This window comes from Macaca thibetana, chromosome 1 (assembly GCF_024542745.1).
Source record: "Macaca thibetana thibetana isolate TM-01 chromosome 1, ASM2454274v1, whole genome shotgun sequence".
NCBI classification, from domain to species: domain Eukaryota; kingdom Metazoa; phylum Chordata; class Mammalia; order Primates; family Cercopithecidae; genus Macaca; species Macaca thibetana.
The window spans coordinates 132019640-132041860 of record NC_065578.1 but is presented as its reverse complement, the minus strand read 5'-3'; the positions used below and the strand labels follow the sequence as shown (position 1 = coordinate 132041860).

Sequence of the window (22221 nt, the reverse complement as noted above, 5' to 3'; positions counted from 1 at the left end):
CTAGATCCTTGAGGAATCGCCATAGTGTTTTCCATAATGGTTGAACTAGTTTACAATCCCACCAACAGTGTAAAAGTGTTCCTATTTCTCCACATCCTCTCCAGCACCTGTTGTTTCCTGACTTTTTAATGATCGCCATTCTAACTGGTGTGAGATGGTATCTCATTGTGGTTTTGATTTGCATTTCTCTGATGGCCAGTGATGATGAGCATTTTTTCATGTGTCTGTTGGCTGTATGAATGTCTTCTTTTGAGAAATGTCTGTTCATATCCTTTGCCCACTTTTTGATGGGGTTGTTTGTTTTTTTCTTTTAAATTTGTTTGAGTTCTTTGTAGGTTCTGGATATTAGCCCTTTGTCAGATGAGTAGATTGCAAAAATTTTCTCCCATTCTGTAGGTTGCCTGTTCACTCTGATGGTAGTTTCTTTTGCTGCGCAGAAGCTCTTTAGTTTAATGAGATCCCATTTGTCAATTTTGGCTTTTGCTGCCATTGCTTTTGGTGTTTTAGACATGAAGTCTTTGCCCATGCCTATGTCCTGAATGGTACTACCTAGGTTTTCCTCTAGGATTTTTATGGTATTAGGTCTAACATTTAAGTCTCTAATCCATCTTGAATTAATTTTCGTATAAGGAGTAAGGAAAGGATCCAGTTTCAGCTTTCTACTTATGGCTAGCCAATTTTCCCAGCACCATTTATTAAATAGGGAATCCTTTCCCCATTTCTTGTTTCTCTCAGGTTTGTCAAAGATCAGATGGCTGTAGATGTGTGGTATTATTTCTGAGGACTCTGTTCTGTTCCATTGGTCTATATCTCTGTTTTGGTACCAGTACCATGCTGTTTTGGTTACTGTAGCCTTGTAGTATAGTTTGAAGTCAGGTAGCGTGATGCCTCCAGCTTTGTTCTTTTGACTTAGGATTGTCTTGGAGATGCGGGCTCTTTTTTGGTTCCATATGAACTTTAAAGCAGTTTTTTCCAAATCTGTGAAGAAACTCATTGGTAGCTTGATGGGGATGGCATTGAATCTATAAATTACCTTGGGCAGTATGGCCATTTTCACGATATTGATTCTTCCTATCCATGAGCATGGTATGTTCTTCCATTTGTTTGTGTCCTGTTTTATTTCACTGAGCAGTGGTTTGTAGTTCTCCTTGAAGAGGTCCTTTATATCCCTTGTAAGTTGGATTCCTAGGTATTTTATTTTCTTTGAAGCAATTGTGAATGGAAGTTTATTCCTGATTTGGCTCTCTGTTTGTCTGTTACTGGTGTATAAGAATGCTTGTGATTTTTGCACATTAATTTTGTATCCTGAGACTTTGCTGAAGTTGCTTATCAGCTTAAGGAGATTTTGGGCTGAGACAATGGGATTTTCTAAATATACAATCATGTCATCTGCAAACAGGGACAGTTTGACTTCTTCTTTTCCTAACTGAATACCCTTGATTTCTTTCTCTTGCCTAATTGCCCTAGCCAGAACTTCCAATACTATGTTGAATAGGAGTGGTGAGAGAGGGTATCCCTGTCTTGTGCCAGTTTTCAAAGGGAATTTTTCCAGTTTTTGCCCATTCAGTATGATATTGGCTGTGGGTTTGTCATAAATAGCTCTTATTATTTTGAGGTACGTTCCATCAATACCGAATTTATTGAGCGTTTTTAGCATGAAGGGCTGTTGAATTTTGTCAAAAGCCTTTTCTGCATCTATTGAGATAATCATGTGGTTTTTGTCTTTGGTTCTCTTTATATGCTGGATTATGTTTATTGATTTGTGAATGTTGAACCAGCCTTGCATCCCAGGGATGAAGCCCACTTGATCATGGTGGATAAGCTTTTTGATGTGCTGCTGAATCCAGTTTGCCAGTATTTTATTGAGGATTTTTGCATCGATGTTCATCAGGGATATTGGTCTAAAATTCTCTTTTTTTGTTGTGTCTCTGCCAGGCTTTGGTATCAGGATGATGTTGGCCTCATAAAATGAGTTAGGGAGGATTCCCTCTTTTTCTATTGATTGGAATAATTTCAGAAGGAATGGTACCAACTCCTCCTTGTACCTCTGGTAGAATTCAGCTGTGAATCCATCTGGTCCTGGACTTTTTTGGTTGGTAGCCTATTAATTATTGCCTCAATTTCAGAGCCTGCTATTGGTCTATTCAGGGATTCAACTTCTTCCTGGTTTAGTCTTGGGAGAGTGTAAGTGTCCAGGAAATTTTCCATTTCTTCTAGATTTTCCAGTTTATTTGCGTAGAGGTGTTTATAGTATTCTCTGATGGTAGTTTGTATTTCTGTGGGGTCGGTGGTGATATCCCCTTTATCATTTTTAATTGCGTCGATTTGATTCTTCTCTCTTTTCTTCTTTATTAGTCTTGCTAGTGGTCTGTCAATTTTGTTGATCTTTTCAAAAAACCAACTCCTGGATTCATTGATTTTTTGGAGAGTTTTTTGTGTCTCTATCTCCTTCAGTTCTGCTCTGATCTTAGTTATTTCTAGCCTTCTGCTAGCTTTCGAATGTGTTTGCTCTTGCTTCTCTAGTTCTTTTAATTGCGAAGTTAGAGTGTCAATTTTAGATCTTTCCTGCTTTCTCTTGTGGGCATTTAGTGCTATAAATTTCCCTCTACACACCGCTTTCAATGTGTCCCAGAGATTCTGGTATGTTGTATCTTTGTTCTCATTGGTTTCAAAGAACATCTTTATTTCTGCCTTCATTTCGTTATGTACCCAGTAGTCATTCAGGAGCAGGTTGTTCAGTTTCCAAGTAGTTGAGCGGTTTTGATTGAGTTTCTTAGTCCTGACTTCTAGTTTGATTGCACTGTGGTCTGAGAGACAGTTTGTTATAATTTCTGTTCTTGTACGTTTGCTGAGGAGTGCTTTACTTCCAATTACGTGGTCAATTTTGGAGTAAGTGCGATGTGGTGCTGAGTAGAATGTATATTCTGTTGATTTGGGGTGGAGAGTTCTATAGATGTCTATTAGGTCTGCTTGCTGCAGAGATGAGTTCAATTCCTGGATATCCTTGTTAACTTTCTGTCTCGTTGATCTGTCTAATGTTGACAGTGGAGTGTTGAAGTCTACCATTATTATTGTATGGGAGTCTAAGTCTCTTTGTAAGTCTCTAAGGACTTGCTTTATGAATCTGGGTGCTCCTGTATTGGGTGCATATATATTTAGGATAGTTAGCTCTTCCTGTTGAATTGATCACTTTACCATTATGTAATGGCCTTCTTTGTCTCTTTTGATCTTTGATGGTTTAAAGTCTGTTTTATCAGAGACTAGTATTGCAACCCCCGCTTTTTTTTGTTCTCCATTTTCTTGGTAAGTCTTCCTCCATCCCTTCATTTTGAGCCTATGTATGTCTCTGCATGTGAGATGGGTCTCCTGAATACAGCAGACTGATGGGTCTTGACTCTTTATCCAGTTTGCCAGTCTGTGTCTTTTAATTGGAGCATTTAGTCCATTTACATTTAAGGTTAAGATTGTTATGTGTGAACTTGATCCTGCCATTATGATATTAACTGGTTATTTTGCTCGTTAGTTGATGCAGTTTCTTCCTAGCCTCGATGGTCTTTACATTTTGGCATGTTTTTGCAATAGCAGTACCGGTTGTTCCTTTCCATGTTGAGTGCTTCCTTCAGGGTCTCTTGTAAGGCAGGCCTAGTGGTGACAAAATCTCTAAGCATTTGCTTATCTGTAAAGGATTTTATTTCTCCTTCACTTATGAAACTTAGTTTGGCTGGATATGAAATTCTGGGTTTAAAATTCTTTTCTTTAAGAATGTTGAATATTGGCCCCCACTCTCTTCTGGCTTGTAGAGTTTCTGCTGAGAGATCTGCTGTTAGTCTGATGGGCTTCCCTTTGTGGGTAACCCGACCTTTCTCTCTGGCTGCCCTTAAGATTTTTTCCTTCATTTCAACTTTGGTGAATCTGGCAATTATGTGTCTTGGAGTTGCTCTTCTCGAGGAGTATCTTTGTGGCATTCTCTGTATTTCCTGGATTTGAATGTTGGCCTGCCCTACTAGGTTGGGGAAGTTCTCCTGGATGATATCCTGAAGAGTGTTTTCCAACTTGGTTCCATTTTCCCCCTCCCTTCCAGGCACCCCCATCAGACGTAGATTTGGTCTTTTTACATAATCCCATACTTCTTGCAGGCTTTGTTCATTTCTTTTTCTTCTTTTTTCTTTTGGTTTCTCTTCTCGCTTCATTTCATTCATTTGATCCTCAATCGCAGATACTCTTTCTTCCAGTTGATCGAGTCGGTTACTGAAGCTTGTGCATTTGTCACGTATTTCTCGTGTCATGGTTTTCATCTCTTTCATTTCGTTTATGACCTTCTCTGCATTAATTACTCTAGCCATCAATTCTTCCACTTTTTTTTCAAGATTTTTAGTTTCTTTGCACTGGGTACGTAATTCCTCCTTTAGCTCTGAGAAATTTGATGGACTGAAGCCTTCTTCTCTCATCTTGTCAAAGTCATTCTCCGTCCAGCTTTGATCCGTTGCTGGCGATGAGCTGCGCTCCTTTGCCGGGGGAGATGCGCTCTTATTTTTTGAATTTCCAGCTTTTCTGCCCTGCTTTTTCCCCATCTTTGTGGTTTTATCTGCCTCTGGTATTTGATGATGGTGATGTACTGATGGGGTTTTGGTGTAGGTGTCCTTCCTGTTTGATAGTTTTCCTTCTAACAGTCAGGACCCTCAGCTGTAGGTCTGTTGGAGATTGCTTGAGGTCCACTCCAGACCCCGTTTGCCTGGGTATCAGCAGCAGAGGCTGCAGAAGATAGAATATTTCTGAACAGCGAGTGTACCTGTCTGATTCTTGCTTTGGAAGCTTCCTCTCAGGGGTGTACTCCACCCTGTGAGGTGTGGGGTGTCAGACTGCCCCTAGTGGGGGATGTCTCCCAGTTAGGCTACTCAGGGGTCAGGGACCCACTTGAGCAGGGAGTCTGTCCCTTCTCAGATCTCAACCTCCATGTTGGGAGATCCACTGCTCTCTTCAAAGCTGTCAGACAGAGTCGTTTGCATCTGCAGAGGTTTCGGCTGTGTTTGTTATTGCCCTGTCCCCAGAGGTGGAGTCTACAGAGACAGGCAGGTTTCCTTGAGCTGCTGTGAGCTCCACCCAGTTCGAGCTTCCCAGCAGCTTTGTTTACCTACTTAAGCCTCAGCAATGGCGGGCGCCCCTCCCCCAGCCTCGCTGCTGCCTTGCCGGTAGATCACAGACTGCTGTGCTAGCAATGAGGGAGGCTCCGTGGGTGTGGGACCCTCCCGGCCAGGTGTGGGATATGATCTCCTGGTGTGCCTGTTTGCTTAAAGTGCAGTATTGGGGTGGGAGTTACCCGATTTTCCAGGTGTTGTGTGTCTCAGTTCCCCTGGCTAGGAAAAGGGATTCCCTTCCCCCTTGTGCTTCCCAGGTGAGGCGATGCCTCGCCTTGCTTCAGCTCTCGCTGGTCGGGCTGCAGCAGCTGACCAGCACCGATCGTCCAGCACTCCCCAGTGAGATGAACCCAGTACCTCAGTTGAAAATGCAGAAATCACCGGTCTTCTGTGTCGCTCGCGCTGGGAGTTGGAGACTGGAGCTGTTCCTATTCGGCCATCTTGCTCCGCCCCTCCCTGTTCAACAATTAATGATGCTGGAGCACTTAGAGATTCACAGGCAATAATAATAATGATAATAATAATAATAAAGTTCAATGTAAGTCTCACATCTTAAATAAAAGTAAGTCAAAGTAGACTACATACATAAGTATAGGCAGAGTTCTTTACACTAAAATTATGATCTATGAAAAAATATGATACATTGAGTTTCATTATAATTTAAAACTTTGTCAAAATTTAAAATGTTTAGCAACTTATTACTTATAATACTGAATAGGATTCCATTGTGTGGGTGTTCAACAGCTTATTTACCTACTCGCTTATTGAAGGACTTCTTGGTTGACTAAAATTTTTAGAAACTATGAAGAAGCTGCTATAAACTTTTGTATGCAGGTTTCTTTGTGGACAAAAGTTTTTCATTGTTTAGATAAACACCAAGGAGTGTGGTTACTGGATCATATGGCAAGAATATGTTTATCTTTGTGTAAAACTGTCCAACTCTCTTCCAAAGTAGTTATACCATGTTGCATCCCAACCCTTAATGACTGAGAATTCCTCCTGAACCACATCTTCACCAGCAATTGGAGTTGTCAGTGTTTTAAATTTTAGCCATTCTAACATATGGTGGTATTTCATTGTTATTTTAACTTTCACTTTCCTAATAAGAAATGAACATTTATTCATGTGCTTACTTGCTATCTATAGATTTATTATTATTATTATTATTTTTGAGACAGAGTCTCGCTCTGTCACCCAGGCTGTAGTGCAGTGGCGTGATCTCGGCTCACTGCAGCCTCCGTCTCCTGGGTTCACGCCATTCTCTTGCCTCAGCCTCCCAAGTAGCTGGGACTACAGATACCCGCCACCAAGCCTGGCTAATGTTTTGTATTTTTAGTAGGGACGGGGTTTCACCCTGTTAGCCAGGATGGTCTCGATCTCCTGACCTCGTGATCCACCCGCCTCGGCCTCCCAAAGTGTATCTATAGATTTTTGATGAGGTTTCTGTTCAGTTCTTTGGCTCATTTTTAAATTGCGTTACTTGTTTTGCTATTATTGAGTTGTAAGAGTTCTTTGTACATTTTGGATACAAGTTCAATTTAGGTAGCTTTCAGTTCTCTAACTTTGTTCTGTTCAGTATTGTGTTGGCTATTCTAGATCCTTTATCTTTCCATAAAAGCTTTAGAAGGAGTTTGTCAATATTTAGAAAACAGCTTGCTGAGATTTTGATTAGCATTGTGTGAATCTGTAAATCCGTTGAGAAAAAATGGTATCTTAACAATACTGACTCTTTCAATCCAATAACGTGAAATATCTCAACTTGTTTAGATAATCTTTGATTTCTCTATTCAGTGTTATGTAGCTTTCTATATTAAAATTCTATACCTTTGTTTAAATTTATGTTTATTTAATTATTTGTGGTATTTATTTCTAATTTCATTTTTTCATTACCGGTGCACAGAAAAATAATTGACTTTTATATAGTGAACTTGTATTCTATTACATTACCATACTCATTAGTCCTGGAAGTTTTGTTTGTAGATTCTTTGGGGTTTATTCAATAATGTCAATTGTTAGTAAAGACAACATTAATTCTTTCTTCCAATCTATGTACCTTTTATTTCTTTTTCTTGTCTTATTGGAGAAACTAGAACTTCTGGTAGGATGTTGAATAGAAGTGCTGAGAGGGAACATCTTTGTCTTGCTCTTGATTTTAGGGAGAAAGAATTTGATTTCTCACCATTAAGTATAATGTTAGTTGTGGGTTTAAAAAATATTCTTTTTCAAGATGAAAAAGCACTTTATTCCTAATCTGGTCAGAGACTTCAAATTCCTCTACTGTCCTTGTTTTGTCTCTCCTTTTAACTTTGGGTTCCCATAAGTACTCTTCTTCAAAAAGTCTGCATCTGACACTCTCTCAGCTGTAATCCACTGTTATTATACTGGAGCCCTGTTGGTATGGTGGTAAGTTAGAGTAGAGGAAGTTTTCCATTATCTACTAATTAGTTCTCAGTCTTTTAGTTGGCCCATGTCTCAAAGCTGTGACCATCATATGCTTTTCTCCTTTAGTATATTTTCCCCAGGTCATCTCCTTTCCCTGCCTGCAGAATTGCCCATCTGTTCATTTGAAGTCCTGACCCCTGTTGATTATTTTTCCTTCTTAGTTAAGATGGAAAGGGTAAAGGTGACTGGATGGAAAGGATTCCCTTCTTCTGACCTAAGACTCTAGCAAAGTTAGTTTTCTATGAAATACAGGCTTTTGCTATGGAGAAGGATGTGAGTGTATTTCACAATGATTAATTTTCCCTTCCCCGTCCCACAGCCAAGAGGAGATCCTTTTTGAATCTTCACCATGAGAATCTGGTGAGGTTCCTGTATGCAAAATCCATGAAAGTGTGGGAGCTCCTCTAAGACTGTGATCCCCCAGGAATTTCTCACTGTCGAGCTAGTCCATACTCAGCTCCCAGCAGTTCATCAAAATTGCCATTCGAGTACTCTAGTTTATGGCTCCAGTGCCTCCTGAAAGGAGGCAGATCTCAGCTGTGTCTTAGCTATAATATCTCTTCAGATATCCAGATGGCAACCTGACTTGCAACCTCTGTTCTCTAATGGGTCCAAAAAAGTTATTGGTTTTTAGTTTGTCCAGCTTTTTCTGATTTGAAGGATGGAATGACAACTTCTAAACTCCTTTTCTTCTGATTAAACCTTCAAAAGAAGTTGTACAGATTGAACACTAACAGTAGTATCTATTCATTTCTAGTTTGGTTGAAAATAAGAAATTTAGCTAAAATTGCACAGTAACAGAAAGCCTAGAGTCTAAATTGTTCTGTGGGATAAACATTCTAAATCAAGAAATTAACAAATCCAATGAAAGACTAGAAAAATAAATTTGAAAAAATTTCCATTGTTTTCCTTCCTTCCCCCATTTCATCTTACATTTTACTTTCATCCTAAAGGCCTTTCCTCTCCCCACCTCCTATCTCCAGTTCATAGAAGTAAACTTTAGTCACTCAACTCCTCAATTCCTTTGAAAAAAGTGAGATAATTAAAAAGCTTGAGAAACAAAAGTGAAAAATTTTTGACTTTTAAGTTCCAAAAGGTATACAATAGAAATATTTGCATGCGCACTTGGAGAGCAGATTTTTTAATTTCTTAAACTAGATACAGCTCTGGGCTGGTCAAGGTCAAAGGAAGGAACACACAGGGGTGAAATTAGCAATGAAAGACTGACCAGTCTTGTCTGAACAGTGCAGGAAACTTTCTGAGAGTTTAGAACCAAGATGCAATGTCCATCTTGTTGCAGTTTAGTGAGGTTTATTGACAGCAATCAGCTGGAAGCTTATTGATCATCCAGAAGTGGCTTAGCAATTCTCCCACCCAAAATACCTTTGTAGATAGTCCCTCATGAAAGATCAAAGAAAAAAGATAAAAGCCTCTAGAATAGAAGAAAAAGAAGAGGTAGAAATAGTACAAGAGAAGAAGAGGAACATTAGAGAGAAATTGGAGCGGGGGAGTGGGGGATAAAAGAGTAAGTCCTTATATTTAGGCAAGTTGAGACAATATGGAAGCAGCTAGAAAACTCTCCTCTGAGCCACAATAATGGAACAACACAGCGTGCCTGAGGGCATGCTTTGCTGTCATTTCCAAAGAAGGCAGAAAATGTTTAAATACAGATGTGTTGGGTTATCAGGATGGAGGAATGCTGCAGGTAAACCTCAGTTGCTACACAGTATATGAAAGGAACTTCTCTTAAGCAAAGAAGAACAGTGCAATAAGGAGGATTGGGGCAAAAACCTGGGTTTCAGTAATTCTGACAATCACCAGCTATATGACTTTGACTACCTATCAGAGTTACCCATCTCTCCTCTGAGGCTTAGTTTCCTAACAGATAAAGTGCTGATGAGATAGTCTCTATGAATATCGCAGACATGTGGTGAGGGTCAGATGAAAATGCTTTATAAACTATACGCTGCTGCTGCTAACATGTTACATTAAGGGTCCACAGGCCATAAGAAGCTAGAGTAAGCTCATTTCCAGGGCAAGAGTGAAGCAGCTATTGAGGCTAGGGGTCCAGAAGCCAAATGGGGAAAAAAATGAGATGGCTTACGGATGGCAAATGAGCAAACAGGAAGAAAATCCAGAGTCTGGTGGGAGCACCGCCTATTCTGAAGCTATTTTGAGGATCATTGAAAGCCTCAAGAGTGATATCTAGAAACTGTAACATCCACTTCTAGTCTTTGATAAGAAAATTATATCACCAAAGGAAAATGTATACTCTTTCTCTGTTTTACTAAATCTATAGAATAGATCTTCCTATTTACTTAACCTAATCTACTTTTTAAAAATGTATTATTATTATTATTACTATTATTATTATTATTATTATACTTTAAGTTCTAGGGTACATGTGCACAACGTGCAGGTTTGTTACATATGTATACCTGTGGCATGCTGGTGTGCTGCACCCATCAACTCATCATTTACATCAGGTATAACTCCCAATGCCAACCCTCCCCCGTCCCCCCTCCCACCTCCCCATAATAGGCCCCAGTGTGTGGTGTTCCCCTTCCCGAGTCCAAGTGTTCTCATTGTTCAATTCCCACCTATGAATGAGAACATGCGGTGCTTGGTTTTCTGTTCTTCCAATAGTTTGCTGAGAATGATGGTTTCCAGCTGCATCCATGACCCTACAAGGGACATGAACTCATCCTTTTTTATGGCTGCATAGTATTCCATGGTGTATATGTGCCACATTTTCTTAATCCAGTCTGTCACTGATGGACATTTGGGTTGATTCCAAGTCTTTGCTATTGTGAATAGTGCCGCAATAAACATAGGTGTGCATGTGTCTTTATAGCAGCATAATTTATAACCCTTTGGGTATATCCCCAGTAATGGGATGGCTGGGTCATATGGTACATCTAGTTCTAGATCCTTGAGGAATTGCCATACTGTTTTCCACAATGATTGAACTAGTTTACAATCCCAACAACAGTGTAAAAGTGTTTCTATTTCTCCACATCCTCTCCAGCACCTGTTGTTTCCTGACTTTTTAATGATTGCCATTCTAACTGGTGTGAGATGGTATCTCATTGTGGTTTAGATTTGCATTTCTCTGATGGCCAGTGATGATGAGCATTTTTTCATGTGTCTGTTGGGTATATGCATGTCTTCTTTTGAGAAATGTCTGTCCATATCCTTTGCCCACTTTTTGATGGGGTTGTTTGTTTTTTTCTTGTAAATTTGTTTGAGTTCTTTGTAGGTTCTGGATATTAGCCCTTTGTCAGATGAGTAGATTGCAAAAATTTTCTCCCATTCTGTAGGTTGCCTGTTCACTCTGATGGTAGTTTCTTTTGCTGTGCAGAAGCTCTTTAGTTTAATTAGATCCCATTTGTCAATTTTGGCTTTTGTTGCCATTGCTTTTGGTGTTTTACACGTGAAGTCCTTGCCCATGCCTATGTCCTGAATGGTATTACCAAGGTTTTCTTCTAGGGTTTTTATGGTATTAGGTTTTTATGGTATAAAATAAAATAATTTTATATTATTATTTAAGTCTCTAATCCATCTTGAATTAATTTTTGTATAAGGAGTAAGGAAAGGATCCAGTTTCAGCTTTCTACTTATGGCTAGCCAATTTTCCCAGCACCGTTTATTAAATAGGGGAATCCTTTCTCCATTTCTTGTTTTTCTCATGTTTATCAAAGATCAGATGGCTGTAGATGTGTGGTATTATTTCTGAGGACTCTGTTCTGTTCCCTTGGTCTATATCTATGTTTTGGTATCAGTACCATGCTGTTTTGGTGACTGTAGCCTTGTAGTATAGTTTGAAGTCAGGTAGCTTGATGCCTCCAGCTTTGCTCTTTTGGCTTAGGATTGTCTTGGCAATGCGGGGTCTTTTTTGGTTCCATATGAACTTTAAAGCAGTTTTTTCCAATTCTGTGAAGAAAGTCATTGCTAGCTTAATGGGGATGACATTGAATCTATAAATTACCTTGGGCAGTATGGCCATTTTCACAATATTGATTCTTCCTATCCATGAGCATAGTATGTTCTTCCATTTGTTTGTGTCCTGTTTTATTTCACTGAGCCGTGGTTTGTAGTTCTCCCTGAAGAGGTCCTTTACATTCCTTGTCAGTTGGATTCCTAGGTATTTTATTCTCTTTGAAGCTATTATGAATGGGAGTTCATTCATGATTTGGCTCTCTGTTTGTCTGTTACTGGTGTATAAGAATGATTGTGATTTTTGCACAGTAATTTTGTATCCTGAGACTTTGCTGAAGTTGCTTATCAGCTTAAGATTTTGGGCTGATGTGGTGGGGTTTTCTAAATATACAATCATGTCATCTGCAAACAGGGACAATTTGACTTCTTATTTTCCTAACGGAATACACTTTATTTCTTTCTCTTGCCTGATTGCCCTAGCCAGAACTTCTAACACTATGTTGAATAGGAGTGGTGAGACAGGGCATCACCGTCTTGTGCCAGTTTTTGAAGGGAATGCTTCCAGTTTTTGCCCATTCAGTATGATATTGGCTGTGGGTTTGTCATAAATAGCTCTTATTATTTTGAGAGACGTTCCATCAATACCGAATTTATTGAGAGTTTTTAGCATGAAGGGCTGTTGAATTTTGTCAAAGGCCTTTTCTGCATCTATTGAGATAATCATGTGGTTTTTGTCTTTGGTTCTCTTTATATGCTGGATTATGTTTATTGATTTGTGTGTGTTGAACCAGCCTTGCATCCCAGGGATGAAGCCCACTTGATCATGGTGGATAAGCTTTTTGATGTGCTGCTGGATTCGGTTTGCCAGTATTTTATTGAGGATTTTTGCATCGATGTCCATCAGGGATATTGGTCTAAAATTCTCTTTTTTTATTGTGTCTCTGCCAGGCTTTGCTATCAGGATGATGTTGGCCTCATAAAATGAGTTAGGGAGGATTCCCTCTTTTTCTGTTGATTGGAATAGTTTCAGAAGGAATGGTACCAGCTCCTCCTTGTACCTCTGGTAGAATTTGGCCGTGAACCCGTCTGGTCCTGGACTTTTTTTGGTTGGTAGCCTATTAATTATTGCCTCAATTTCAGATTCTGCTATTGGTCTATTCAGGGATTCAACTTCCTCCTGGTTTAGTTTTGGAAAACTGTAAGTGTCCAGGAAATTATCCATTTCTTCTAGATTTTCCAGTTTATTCACGTAGAGGTGTTTATAGTATTCTCTGAATGTAGTTTGTATTTCTGTGGGGTCGGTGGTGATATCCCCTTTATCATTTTTTATTGCGTCGATTTGATTCTTCTCTCTTTTCTTCTTTATTAGTCTTGCTAGCGGTCTATCAATTTTGTTGATATTTTCAAAAAACCAGCCCCTGGTTTCACTGATTTTTTTGGAGGGTTTTTTATGTCTCTATCTCCTTTAGTTCTGCTCTGATCTTAGTTATTTCTTGCCTTCTGCCAGCTTTTGAATGTGTTTGCTCTTGCTTCTCTAGTTCTTTTGTTATGTTAGAGTGTCAATTTTAGATCTTTCCTGCTTTCTCTTGTGGGCATTTAGTGCTATAAATTTCCCTCTACACACTGCTTTAAATGTGTCCCAGAGATTCTGGTATGCTGTATTTTTGTTCTTATTGGTTTCAAAGAACATCCTTATTTCTGCCTTCATTTCGTTATGCACCCAGTAGTCATTCAGGAGCAGGTTGTTCAGTTTTCATGTAGTTGAGCGGTTTTGATTGAATTTCTTAGTCCTGAGTTCTAGTTTGATTGCACTGTGATCTGAGAGAGAGTTTGTTATCATTTCTCTTCTTTTACATTTGCTGAGGAGTGCTTTACTTCCAACTATGTGGTCAATTTTGGAATAAGTGCGATGTGGTGCTGAGTAGAATGTATATTCTGTTGATTTGGGATGGAGAGTTCTGTAAATGTCTATTAGGTCTGCTTGGTGCAGAGTTGAGTTCAATTCCTGGATATCCTTGTTAACTTTCTGTCTCGTTGATCTGTCTAATGTTTACAGTGGGGTGTTGAATCTCCCATTATTATTGTATGGGAGTCTAAGTCTCTGTAAGTCTCTAAGGACTTGCTTTATGAATCTGGGTGCGTATTGGGTGCATATATATTTAGGATAGTTAGCTCTTCCTCTTGAATTGATCTCTTTACCATTATGTAATGGCCTTGTTTGTCTTTTTGATCTTTGATGGTTTAAAGTCTGTTTTATCAGAGACTAGGATTGCAACCCCTGCTTTTTTTTGTTTTCCATTTGCTTGGTAGATCTTCCTCCATCCCTTTATTTTGTGTCTATGTGTGTCTCTGCCTGTGAGATGGGTCTCCTGAGTACAGCAAACTGATGGATCTTGACTCTTTATCGAATTTGCCAGTCTGTGTCTTTTAATTGGACCATTTAGTCCATTTACATTTAGGGTTAATATTGTTAAGTGTGAACTTGATCCTGTCATTGTGATATTAGCAGGTTATTTTGCTCGTTAGTTGATGCAGTTTCTTCCTAGCATCGATGGTCTTTACATTTTGGTATGTTTTTGCAATGGCTGGTACCGGTTGTTCCTTTCCATGTTTAGTACTTCCTTCAGGGTCTCTTGTAGGGCAGGCCTGCTTGTGACAAAATCTCTAAGCATTTGCTTGGGAGATTTTTAGTTTCTTTGCACTGGGTACGTAATTGTTCCTTTAGCTCTGAGAAGTTTGATGGACGGAAGCCATCTTCTCTCAACTCATCAAAGTCATTCTCCATCCAACTTTGATCCATTGCTGTCGATGAGCTGCATTCCTTTGGAGGGGGAGATGCGCTCTTATTTTTTGAATTTCCAGCTTTTCTGCCCTGCTTTTTCCCCATCTTTGTGGTTTTATCTGCCTTTGGTCTTTGATGATGGTGATATACTGATGGGGTTTTGGTGTGAGTGTTTGTTTGTTAGTTTGTTAGTTTTTCTGTTTGTTTGTTTTCCTTCTAGCAGTCAGGACCCTCAGCTGTAAGTCTGTTGGAGATTGCTTGAGGTCCACTCCACACCTTGTTTGCCTGGGTATCAGCAGCAGAGGCTGTAGAAGATAGAATACTGCTGAATAGCGAGTGTTCCTGTCTGATTCTTGCTCTGGAAACTTCGTCTCAGTGGTGTACCCCACCATGTGAGGTGTGGGATGTCGGTCTGCACCTAGTGGATGATGTCTCCCTGTTAGGCTACTCAGGGGTCAGGAACCCACTTGAGCAGGCGGTCTGTCTGTTCTCAGATCTCAACCTCCATGTTGGGAGATCCACTGCTCTCTTCAAAGCTGTCAGACAGGGTCATTTGCATCTGAAGAGGTTTCTGCTGCTTTTTGTTTAGCTATGCCCTGTTCCCAGAGGTGGAGTCTACAGAGACAGACAGGTCTCTTTGAGCTGCTGTGGGCTCCACCCAGTTGGAGCTTCCTAGTGGCTTTGTTTACCTACTTAAGCCTCAGCAATGGCAGGTGGCCCTCCCCCAGCCTCGCTGCTGCCTTGCAGTTAGATCGCAGACTGCTGTGCTAGCAATGAGGGAGGCTCCGTGGGCATGGGACCCTCCTGGCCAGGTGTGGGATATAATCTCCTGGTGTGCCATTTGCTAAGACCCTTGGTAATGTGTAGTATTAGGGTGGGAGTTACCCGATTTTCCAGGTGTTGCGTGTGGCAGTTCCCCTGGCTAGGAAAAGGGATTCCCTTCCCCCTTGCGCTTCCCAGGTGAGGCGATGCCTCGCCCTGCTTCAGCTCTCACTGGTCGGGCTGCACCAGCTGACCAGCACTGATTGTCTGGCACTCCTCAGTGAGATGAACCTAGTACCTCAGTTGAAAATGCAGAAATCACCAGTCTTCTGTGTTGCTGGGAGCTAGTGACTGGAGCTGTTCCTATTTGGCCATCTTGCTCCAGGTCAACCTCCTTTGTTTTTAAAGTAGGAAAGTTTTCTTTTAGTGAATACTGGGAGCCCATGGTGGACTTTGGTGAAGAGCCCATTTTTACCAGTCACTTCTCACAGCTACAACATAAGGAATGGGAAGACTTGACGTCAGTAGACTAAATTCAAGCCTTAGTTCTCTCATTCATTAACTCTCTATTCCTGGTTGAGTTGCTTAAATGTTGTGACCCTCAAATTCAAGATGTCTTTGCAGGTGAATCATTAACCTCTATCTCAGTTCAGAGACCTTCAGGTTTGTATTGTGTCTCCCTACCCCCACCCAGTACAAGTGCTTAGGCTTTCCTTTGGGATTACAGATGTTCCAGAGATATATGTCTGTAGATTATTGGGGAGGAGGGAGTATGTGCCCAACTGAAATATTGAAAAGGCATTTAACATATCCTAGCCTCAGTTCTACTAGGCAGAGTGAGTGAGGTACTCATGCTTTCTAAAGTCTTAGATGGCATCCACAGAAATAAGAGTTTAAAGATTGAGTTGCTGAAGGTTTCCTTACAAAAAAGAGTAATGCACCACCATAAAGATCTCAAATCCCTCTATTACATGATCTGTCCCTTTATTGCTAATGGGGTTTAATATGTGCTTGAAGAGAGGTGAGCTGGGTGACTGGCCAAGAACCTGCATTTATAATTCTTTATTTATAATTTAAAAACATCCATTGGAACTAAAGCTTTCTTCCTTCTGTGCTTTAGTTTAGCATTCATTAGTCTACCAAAAATTAACATAGCATATATATATATGCTATGTTTATATATATTTTATATATATATATATATAGAGAGAGAGAGAGAGAGAGACAGAGAGAGAGAGAGCAGTCTCTCTGTCCACAGGCCAGACACTCGGCATAATTGACCACCGTTATTCCCAGCACCTGGCTCCAGATCTAACGCAACACAGTGTCTACTGAATTCTTGAATCTGTTTAAGTAAGGGTTAGGTTTGCTTGTGGAGCTCTAAATGCTTTTCTATGATTTGTTTTAATATTAGAGAAAATGGATACTTATGTTCCATAAAATCTTAGCTGGTTCTGCATGAATAAGACTTTACAGCTTGTGCTGTGCTGGAGATGCTCTTCCTCGTGAGTCCCCACTGGCTAGAGTAAGGGTCCCAGGTGGCCCTTTTATATAGGCCCTCTCTTGGAAAAGCCTCAGGGATGAGGTTTTGATTTATTTAGAATGTTTGAGGCCCAGAGAATGTAAATTTTGCCTAGTTTGATTTCTCTAGTACATCACTGTCTCCATTGTGAGTCGCCCTTGGGTGAGGATTTATTCTAGGAAAACAGAAAATGCCAGTCAACTGGTGCAAGTTCAAGTTCTGCCTTCACTCTTTTTTCTCTCTCAGTCCTATTATTTGTGTAATGAGAGCCTTATCCTTGTCTCCCTTGAGATTGTTCTGAGGACCTAGTGAGATAATGGTTGGGAAATTGTTTTGTGGCAAGGGGCTACAGTATGAAAGCAGTGATACTGAGCATGAATGGTGACTAAAATAGTTCCAAAAAACAGGAATGTTGAAAACATTTGATTCCATAATGTCTGACTGTTAAGCTATTCTGTTCAAACAAGATTTCTGAAAAACCTAGGTGATAAATGTTCTAAAATTCCATGGTGATGAAATGTTCTGAGTGATGCTCAGCAGGAGCTGCATAGCCTTTGGCCCCGGGAGATAGCACTACACACAGATCAAGGCAACCTTACTGTCCAGGTAACAGATTTATTTCACTGAACTTCAACATGCAAAATCCATTCTTGGCTTGATGAGATTTAGCTTTATATAGATCAGGAAAAAATATCCCGAGGCTTACATTTTTGTCATTAAATATTAAGCATACTTTGTTCATTTCTCCATCACATTGAATTATGGTGAATTCTGCATAAGCCCATCTCCCTTTCAAGACTGAAAACTATCTAAGGGATAGTACAGGGCTTATTTCAAGAGTTTTTATGTCTAGCATAGTGTCTGGCACATAGTAAAGACTTTATGAATGTTTATTGAATGACTGGTAAACATTTCATGAATGTTTACTGAATGCCTGTCAAAATCTTTACCAGCAATATTTTGCTTTTAATTTTTCAATTTTTTTTCTTGTCAGTTAGCAACTTGTCTTAGTTACTTTTAGCTACCTTATGATGTTCTTAGAGAACTTTAGATATGGTTTTATTTTTGCCATTGACCTTGTTAATCCTGAAAAATGCCTGAGTAGTTCTATTATGGTCTGGAATGCAGATACATGTGTCCTTTGGATCTCTGGTGTTTGTTTGTTTGTTTGAAGGCTTTTCTGATTAATGAGTCCACCCTTTCAGCCTAGTAGAAAGTGTGCCCTGAGACCATACTTCCACCAGGTCTGAGGCCCAGCCTAGTCACTGATTTGACAGTAAATCTTTATTCTTCCCTTGGTGCTCATCTGCATCTCAAACCCCAAATCTACACGACAGTCCTTGGACAGCCCCCACTCCATGTTCTCTCTGACAGTCTGATTCAGCTTCATCTTAAGTACATAATTATTTCTGTGTATTCTCCCCAATACCTTAGTCACATTTTCTTTTTACTCATGAGTTTTTTGGCTTGGAGTCCAAAGACCCCTTCCCCCATACGGCTTTTTAGATATCTCAGGGGAGCTAAGTATGATAAAGATGTTAAGAATTCATATGTGATGCTTCACAAACTGAATCCTAGTTCTCCTAAGTCCTGGCTAGTTCCCATGTTTAAAACTTAAAACTGACCAGGTGCAGTGGTTCACGCCTGTAATCCCAGCACTTTGGGAGGCCGAGGTGGGTGGATCACCTGAGGTCAGGAGTTCAAGACCAGCTTGGCCAACATGGAGAAACCCTGTCTCTACTAAAAATACAAAAATTAGCTGGGTGTGGTAGTGCAAGCCTGTAGTCCCAGCAACTCGGGAGGCTGAGACAGGAGAATCACTTGAACCCAGGAGGCGAAGGTTGCAGTGAGCTGAGATTGTGCCACTGCACTCCAGCCTGGGCAACAGAGCAAGACTTTGTTAAAAAAAAAAAAAGTTGGCCAGGCGCGGTTGCTCATGCCTGTAATTCCAGCACTTTGGGAGGCCGAGGCAGGCAGATCGTGAGGTCAGGAGATAGAGACCCATCCTGGCTAACATGGTGAAATCCCATCTCTACTAAAAACACAAAAAAATTAGCCGGGTATGGAGACGGGTGCCTGTAGTCCCAGCTACTGGGGAGGCTGAGGCAAGAGAATGATGTGAACCCAGGAGGCGGAGCTTGCAGTGAGCCAAGATTGCGCCACTGCACTCCAGGCTGGGAGAGAGAGCAAGACCCTGTCTCACCAAAAAAAAAAAAAAAAAAAAAAAAAAAAAAAAAAAATTAAAGCTGAGATTCCTTAATTTGGCATATGAGGCCTTCAGAATATGACCCCAACCTACCCTTCTGGTTTTATCTCCTTCAGTCCCCACTTCCTCCATGTCCTGAAGTCAGCACAACTGAATCATTTTTCGTTCCCTGATCAGTCCTTTTGTTTTGGTACCTGTAGCTACATTGTTTCTTCTCTTTGGAATTCTTTCTTATCATTCAGACAATCTCTTGTGTTTTAAAACCAGTTTACATCACAGGTCCCCTCCTCTTTAAAGACTTCCCTGACATCTCCAACAGTCTCTCTCTCTTCCCTTTTCCCTTTCTTTCTTTTTCTGAGTTCTTCTTTAATTGTTTGTAAACGCCATTTATCATAAAGAACTGAAACCATACTGTCAAATGCTTGCTTTTGCCACTAGACTTGTAGCTTCCTGGAGCCAGGCAAGGAAGCTTTTTTTATCTTTATTTCTCCAGGACCTAGCAAAGAGGCTAGTTCATAGCTCTTGCCCGTTGTGTGTTTTCTGATTTAACCAAATTTGAAAGGATCCAGGAGTATCTCAGATTGTGCCCTCAAAAGACTGCCATGATGACTGTAGAATTGCCACGATCTCTAATTAAACTGTCTATGCTCACCATATTTAATTAGCAGTTTTGCTAGAATCTAGGATAAATTAACACATCCAGGAGAGAAAATCTATTTCTCCTGGGCTATCTAATCCTGAGGTCACTCTCCCTCCCCACACAGTAACTTATTACTTGACATGTCATAAACATACTCCAATAGGGAATCCAGTTTTAAAGGGATTGTAGAAAAATATTTTAAGTGTGTCTTGGATTCCATTTTCTCAAGGGGCTTTCTATTGCCTTCATTAGGTGGAGATTCACAAAGAAACCAAAAGGTCAGTACACAATTTTCAGCCCACACTACTTTCTGACCTTTTATTTAGGCATATCTTATCCTTGTCTGTCTATTTATCCCCCAAAACACGGATAACGCTCCATCCAGTAACTTTATTTAAAGCTTCAGACTCCCAGTTTTATGAAACTGCTATTCCTCTTTTGCCTCTTATTTAAGGGGCAGGTCTCTAGGAGACAAGGGTTTGAGAGTTTACACCTCATATTCCTGCCTAGTGTGGGTGTTGACAGCCTCAGGAGAACTCTTCCTAAGTGGTCAGGAAAACTTCCCACCTACAGCCCTGCACAGAGCATCTTTGACCTCTTTGTTTCTCAGGGTATATACCACAGGGTTCAGTAGGGGAGTGATGACAGTGTAGGCCACCGAGATCAGTGGTCATGATCTCTGGTGTTCTCTGACTTGGGGCTTGAGGCAGGCAATGGAAGCCCAGCTGTAGTGGACAGTGACCACAGTAAGGTGGGAGGCACAGGTGGCAAAGCCTTCTTCCGGCCCTCAACTGAAGCAATCTTGAGGATTGTAGAGATAATGAGAACTTAAGAAATGAAAACCAGACCCAGAGATACAACAAGCTCCAGCACACTGATAATCAAAGTCAGGATTTCATTGACAGTGGTATCAATGCAGGAGAGTTTCATCTCAGGTCGGATGTCACAGAAGAAGTGGGGCACCTTTCTAGCACAGAAGGGTAACCTGCATACAGATGTCACTTGTGTTATTGCTACAATCAGCCCAATGCTGCAGGCCCCCAGGACAAGCTGGATACGCACCCTCTTGTTCATAATGACCGTGTATCTCAGGGGGTTGCAGATGGCCACATAGCAATCATATCCCATTGCTGTGAGCAGGAAGCAGTTAGTGATGCCAAGGTTACAAAAAAGAATATCCGTGTGGCACACCCTGCCAATGATATGGTCTGGTTCATACCTACGAGGCTGGAGAGCATCCTTGGGAGAATGACCAATGTATATACAGTCTCTGATGTGGACTGCATGCTCAGGAAGAAGTTCATGGGTGTGTTAAGATGATGATCTATTTGGATGATGGTCACAATGATGGTAGTGCCTGCTAGGGTTAAGATGTATAGTGCAAGGAACACTCCAAAAAGGGTGATCTGCTGTTCACGGAAGCTGGAGAAACCTTGGAAAACAAAGTCAGTGATGAGAGTAAAGTTCTCTGTTTTCATTGATTGGTTCCCAAATCTGAAGCATAAAAACACGAAAGTCACGTAGTCTCAGTAAAACAGTGGAAGCACATTTCTGAAATTGATTGAAGTTCAATAGTTCTCAGTTATAAATCTGGGGCTATATTTCCTAGTGGATTAAGTTAATCCCTGGGTTTACTTATCTTTACTTAAAATATTTTTACTCTGTGACCATCTGTTATAATTTTCCATGCATCACAGAATCATATAGTCTCACTTTTTCACTGTATAACCATGCATGCTCCTACTTCATTTCTACTCTTCCTCCCTGACATCTGGAATGACTCCTCTTTTCTCCTCTTCTTTCCTACTCTTCAGAGACAAGCGCACATTTTCAGCCCTTCATAAAACCATGTTACACTCGGAGGTCCTCATGTTTATTTGGATTATTTTTACCCCATTATTTCTGCCTCACCTCACACAAAGGCTCAGCAACTTTAAAATACCTTTTACATCTTTTCATATTTCACTAGCTCCAAATGATGCATGGATTGGGTGCTTGAAAATAATTTGTTTAGGGATGGACTAGTGATGTCTTTTCTTTTTTTTTTTTTTTTTTTTTTTTTTTTTTTTTTTTTTTTTTTTTTTTTTGAGACGGAGTCTCGCTCTGTCGCCCAGGCTGGAGTGCAGTGGCGCGATCTCGGCTCACTGCAAGCTCCGCCTCCCGGGTTCACGCCATTCTCCTGCCTCAGCCTCCCGAGTAGCTGGGACTACAGGCGCCCACAACCGCGCCCGGCTAATTTTTTGTATTTTTAGTAGAGACGGGGTTTCACCGTGGTCTTGATCTCCTGACCTTGTGATCCGCCCGCCTCGGCCTCCCAAAGTGCTGGGATTACAGGCGTGAGCCACCGCGCCCGGCCCGGTCTTTTCTTTAAAGACTATGAATCATCCCCCTTGCACATCCTTTAAGAAGTAGAAGCAAAATAGAAAGGTTCATCTTGTCTTCAAGAAGAAAAAGGAAAATCTTAGCCAACCACCAGCCTCTCCCACTTCTGTCTGAGCGATGGAAGTCTGCTGACAGTTCAGAGCACTGATTCACGTATGTTATAAACTATGCTACATCTTTACCTTCCCTAAACCAGAAGGCAAATTTATAGCCCATACAGCTTTGTGAGTAAGCCTACACCCACTCTGCAGAGATAAACAATTGTATCAGGAAAGATACAGCAAATTTAAGTGTCCCTCACCTAAAGCAAAAGCAGACCCTGAATATAAAAAAACAGCTACACCAAAGGTACATCATTTTGTTGAAGGAAGGGGATGAGTTCAATTTATGTAATATTTCACATTTTTATCT

At 40.6% G+C, this 22221-nt stretch overlaps 2 protein-coding genes across 2 annotated transcripts in view; both read right to left on the bottom strand.

Moving 5' to 3' along the window:
* The window catches only part of LOC126935658 (sodium/potassium-transporting ATPase subunit alpha-2), a 907274-nt gene that overhangs the window by 700977 nt on the left and 184076 nt on the right, over positions 1-22221 (bottom strand). The window lies entirely within an intron of this gene.
* On the bottom strand, positions 19979-20933 carry LOC126936925 (olfactory receptor 10J1). The gene is given in 3 exon segments (XM_050759906.1): positions 19979-20202; positions 20205-20588; positions 20591-20933. Coding segments are annotated over 3 exon segments (924 nt in total). The 5' UTR covers positions 20907-20933.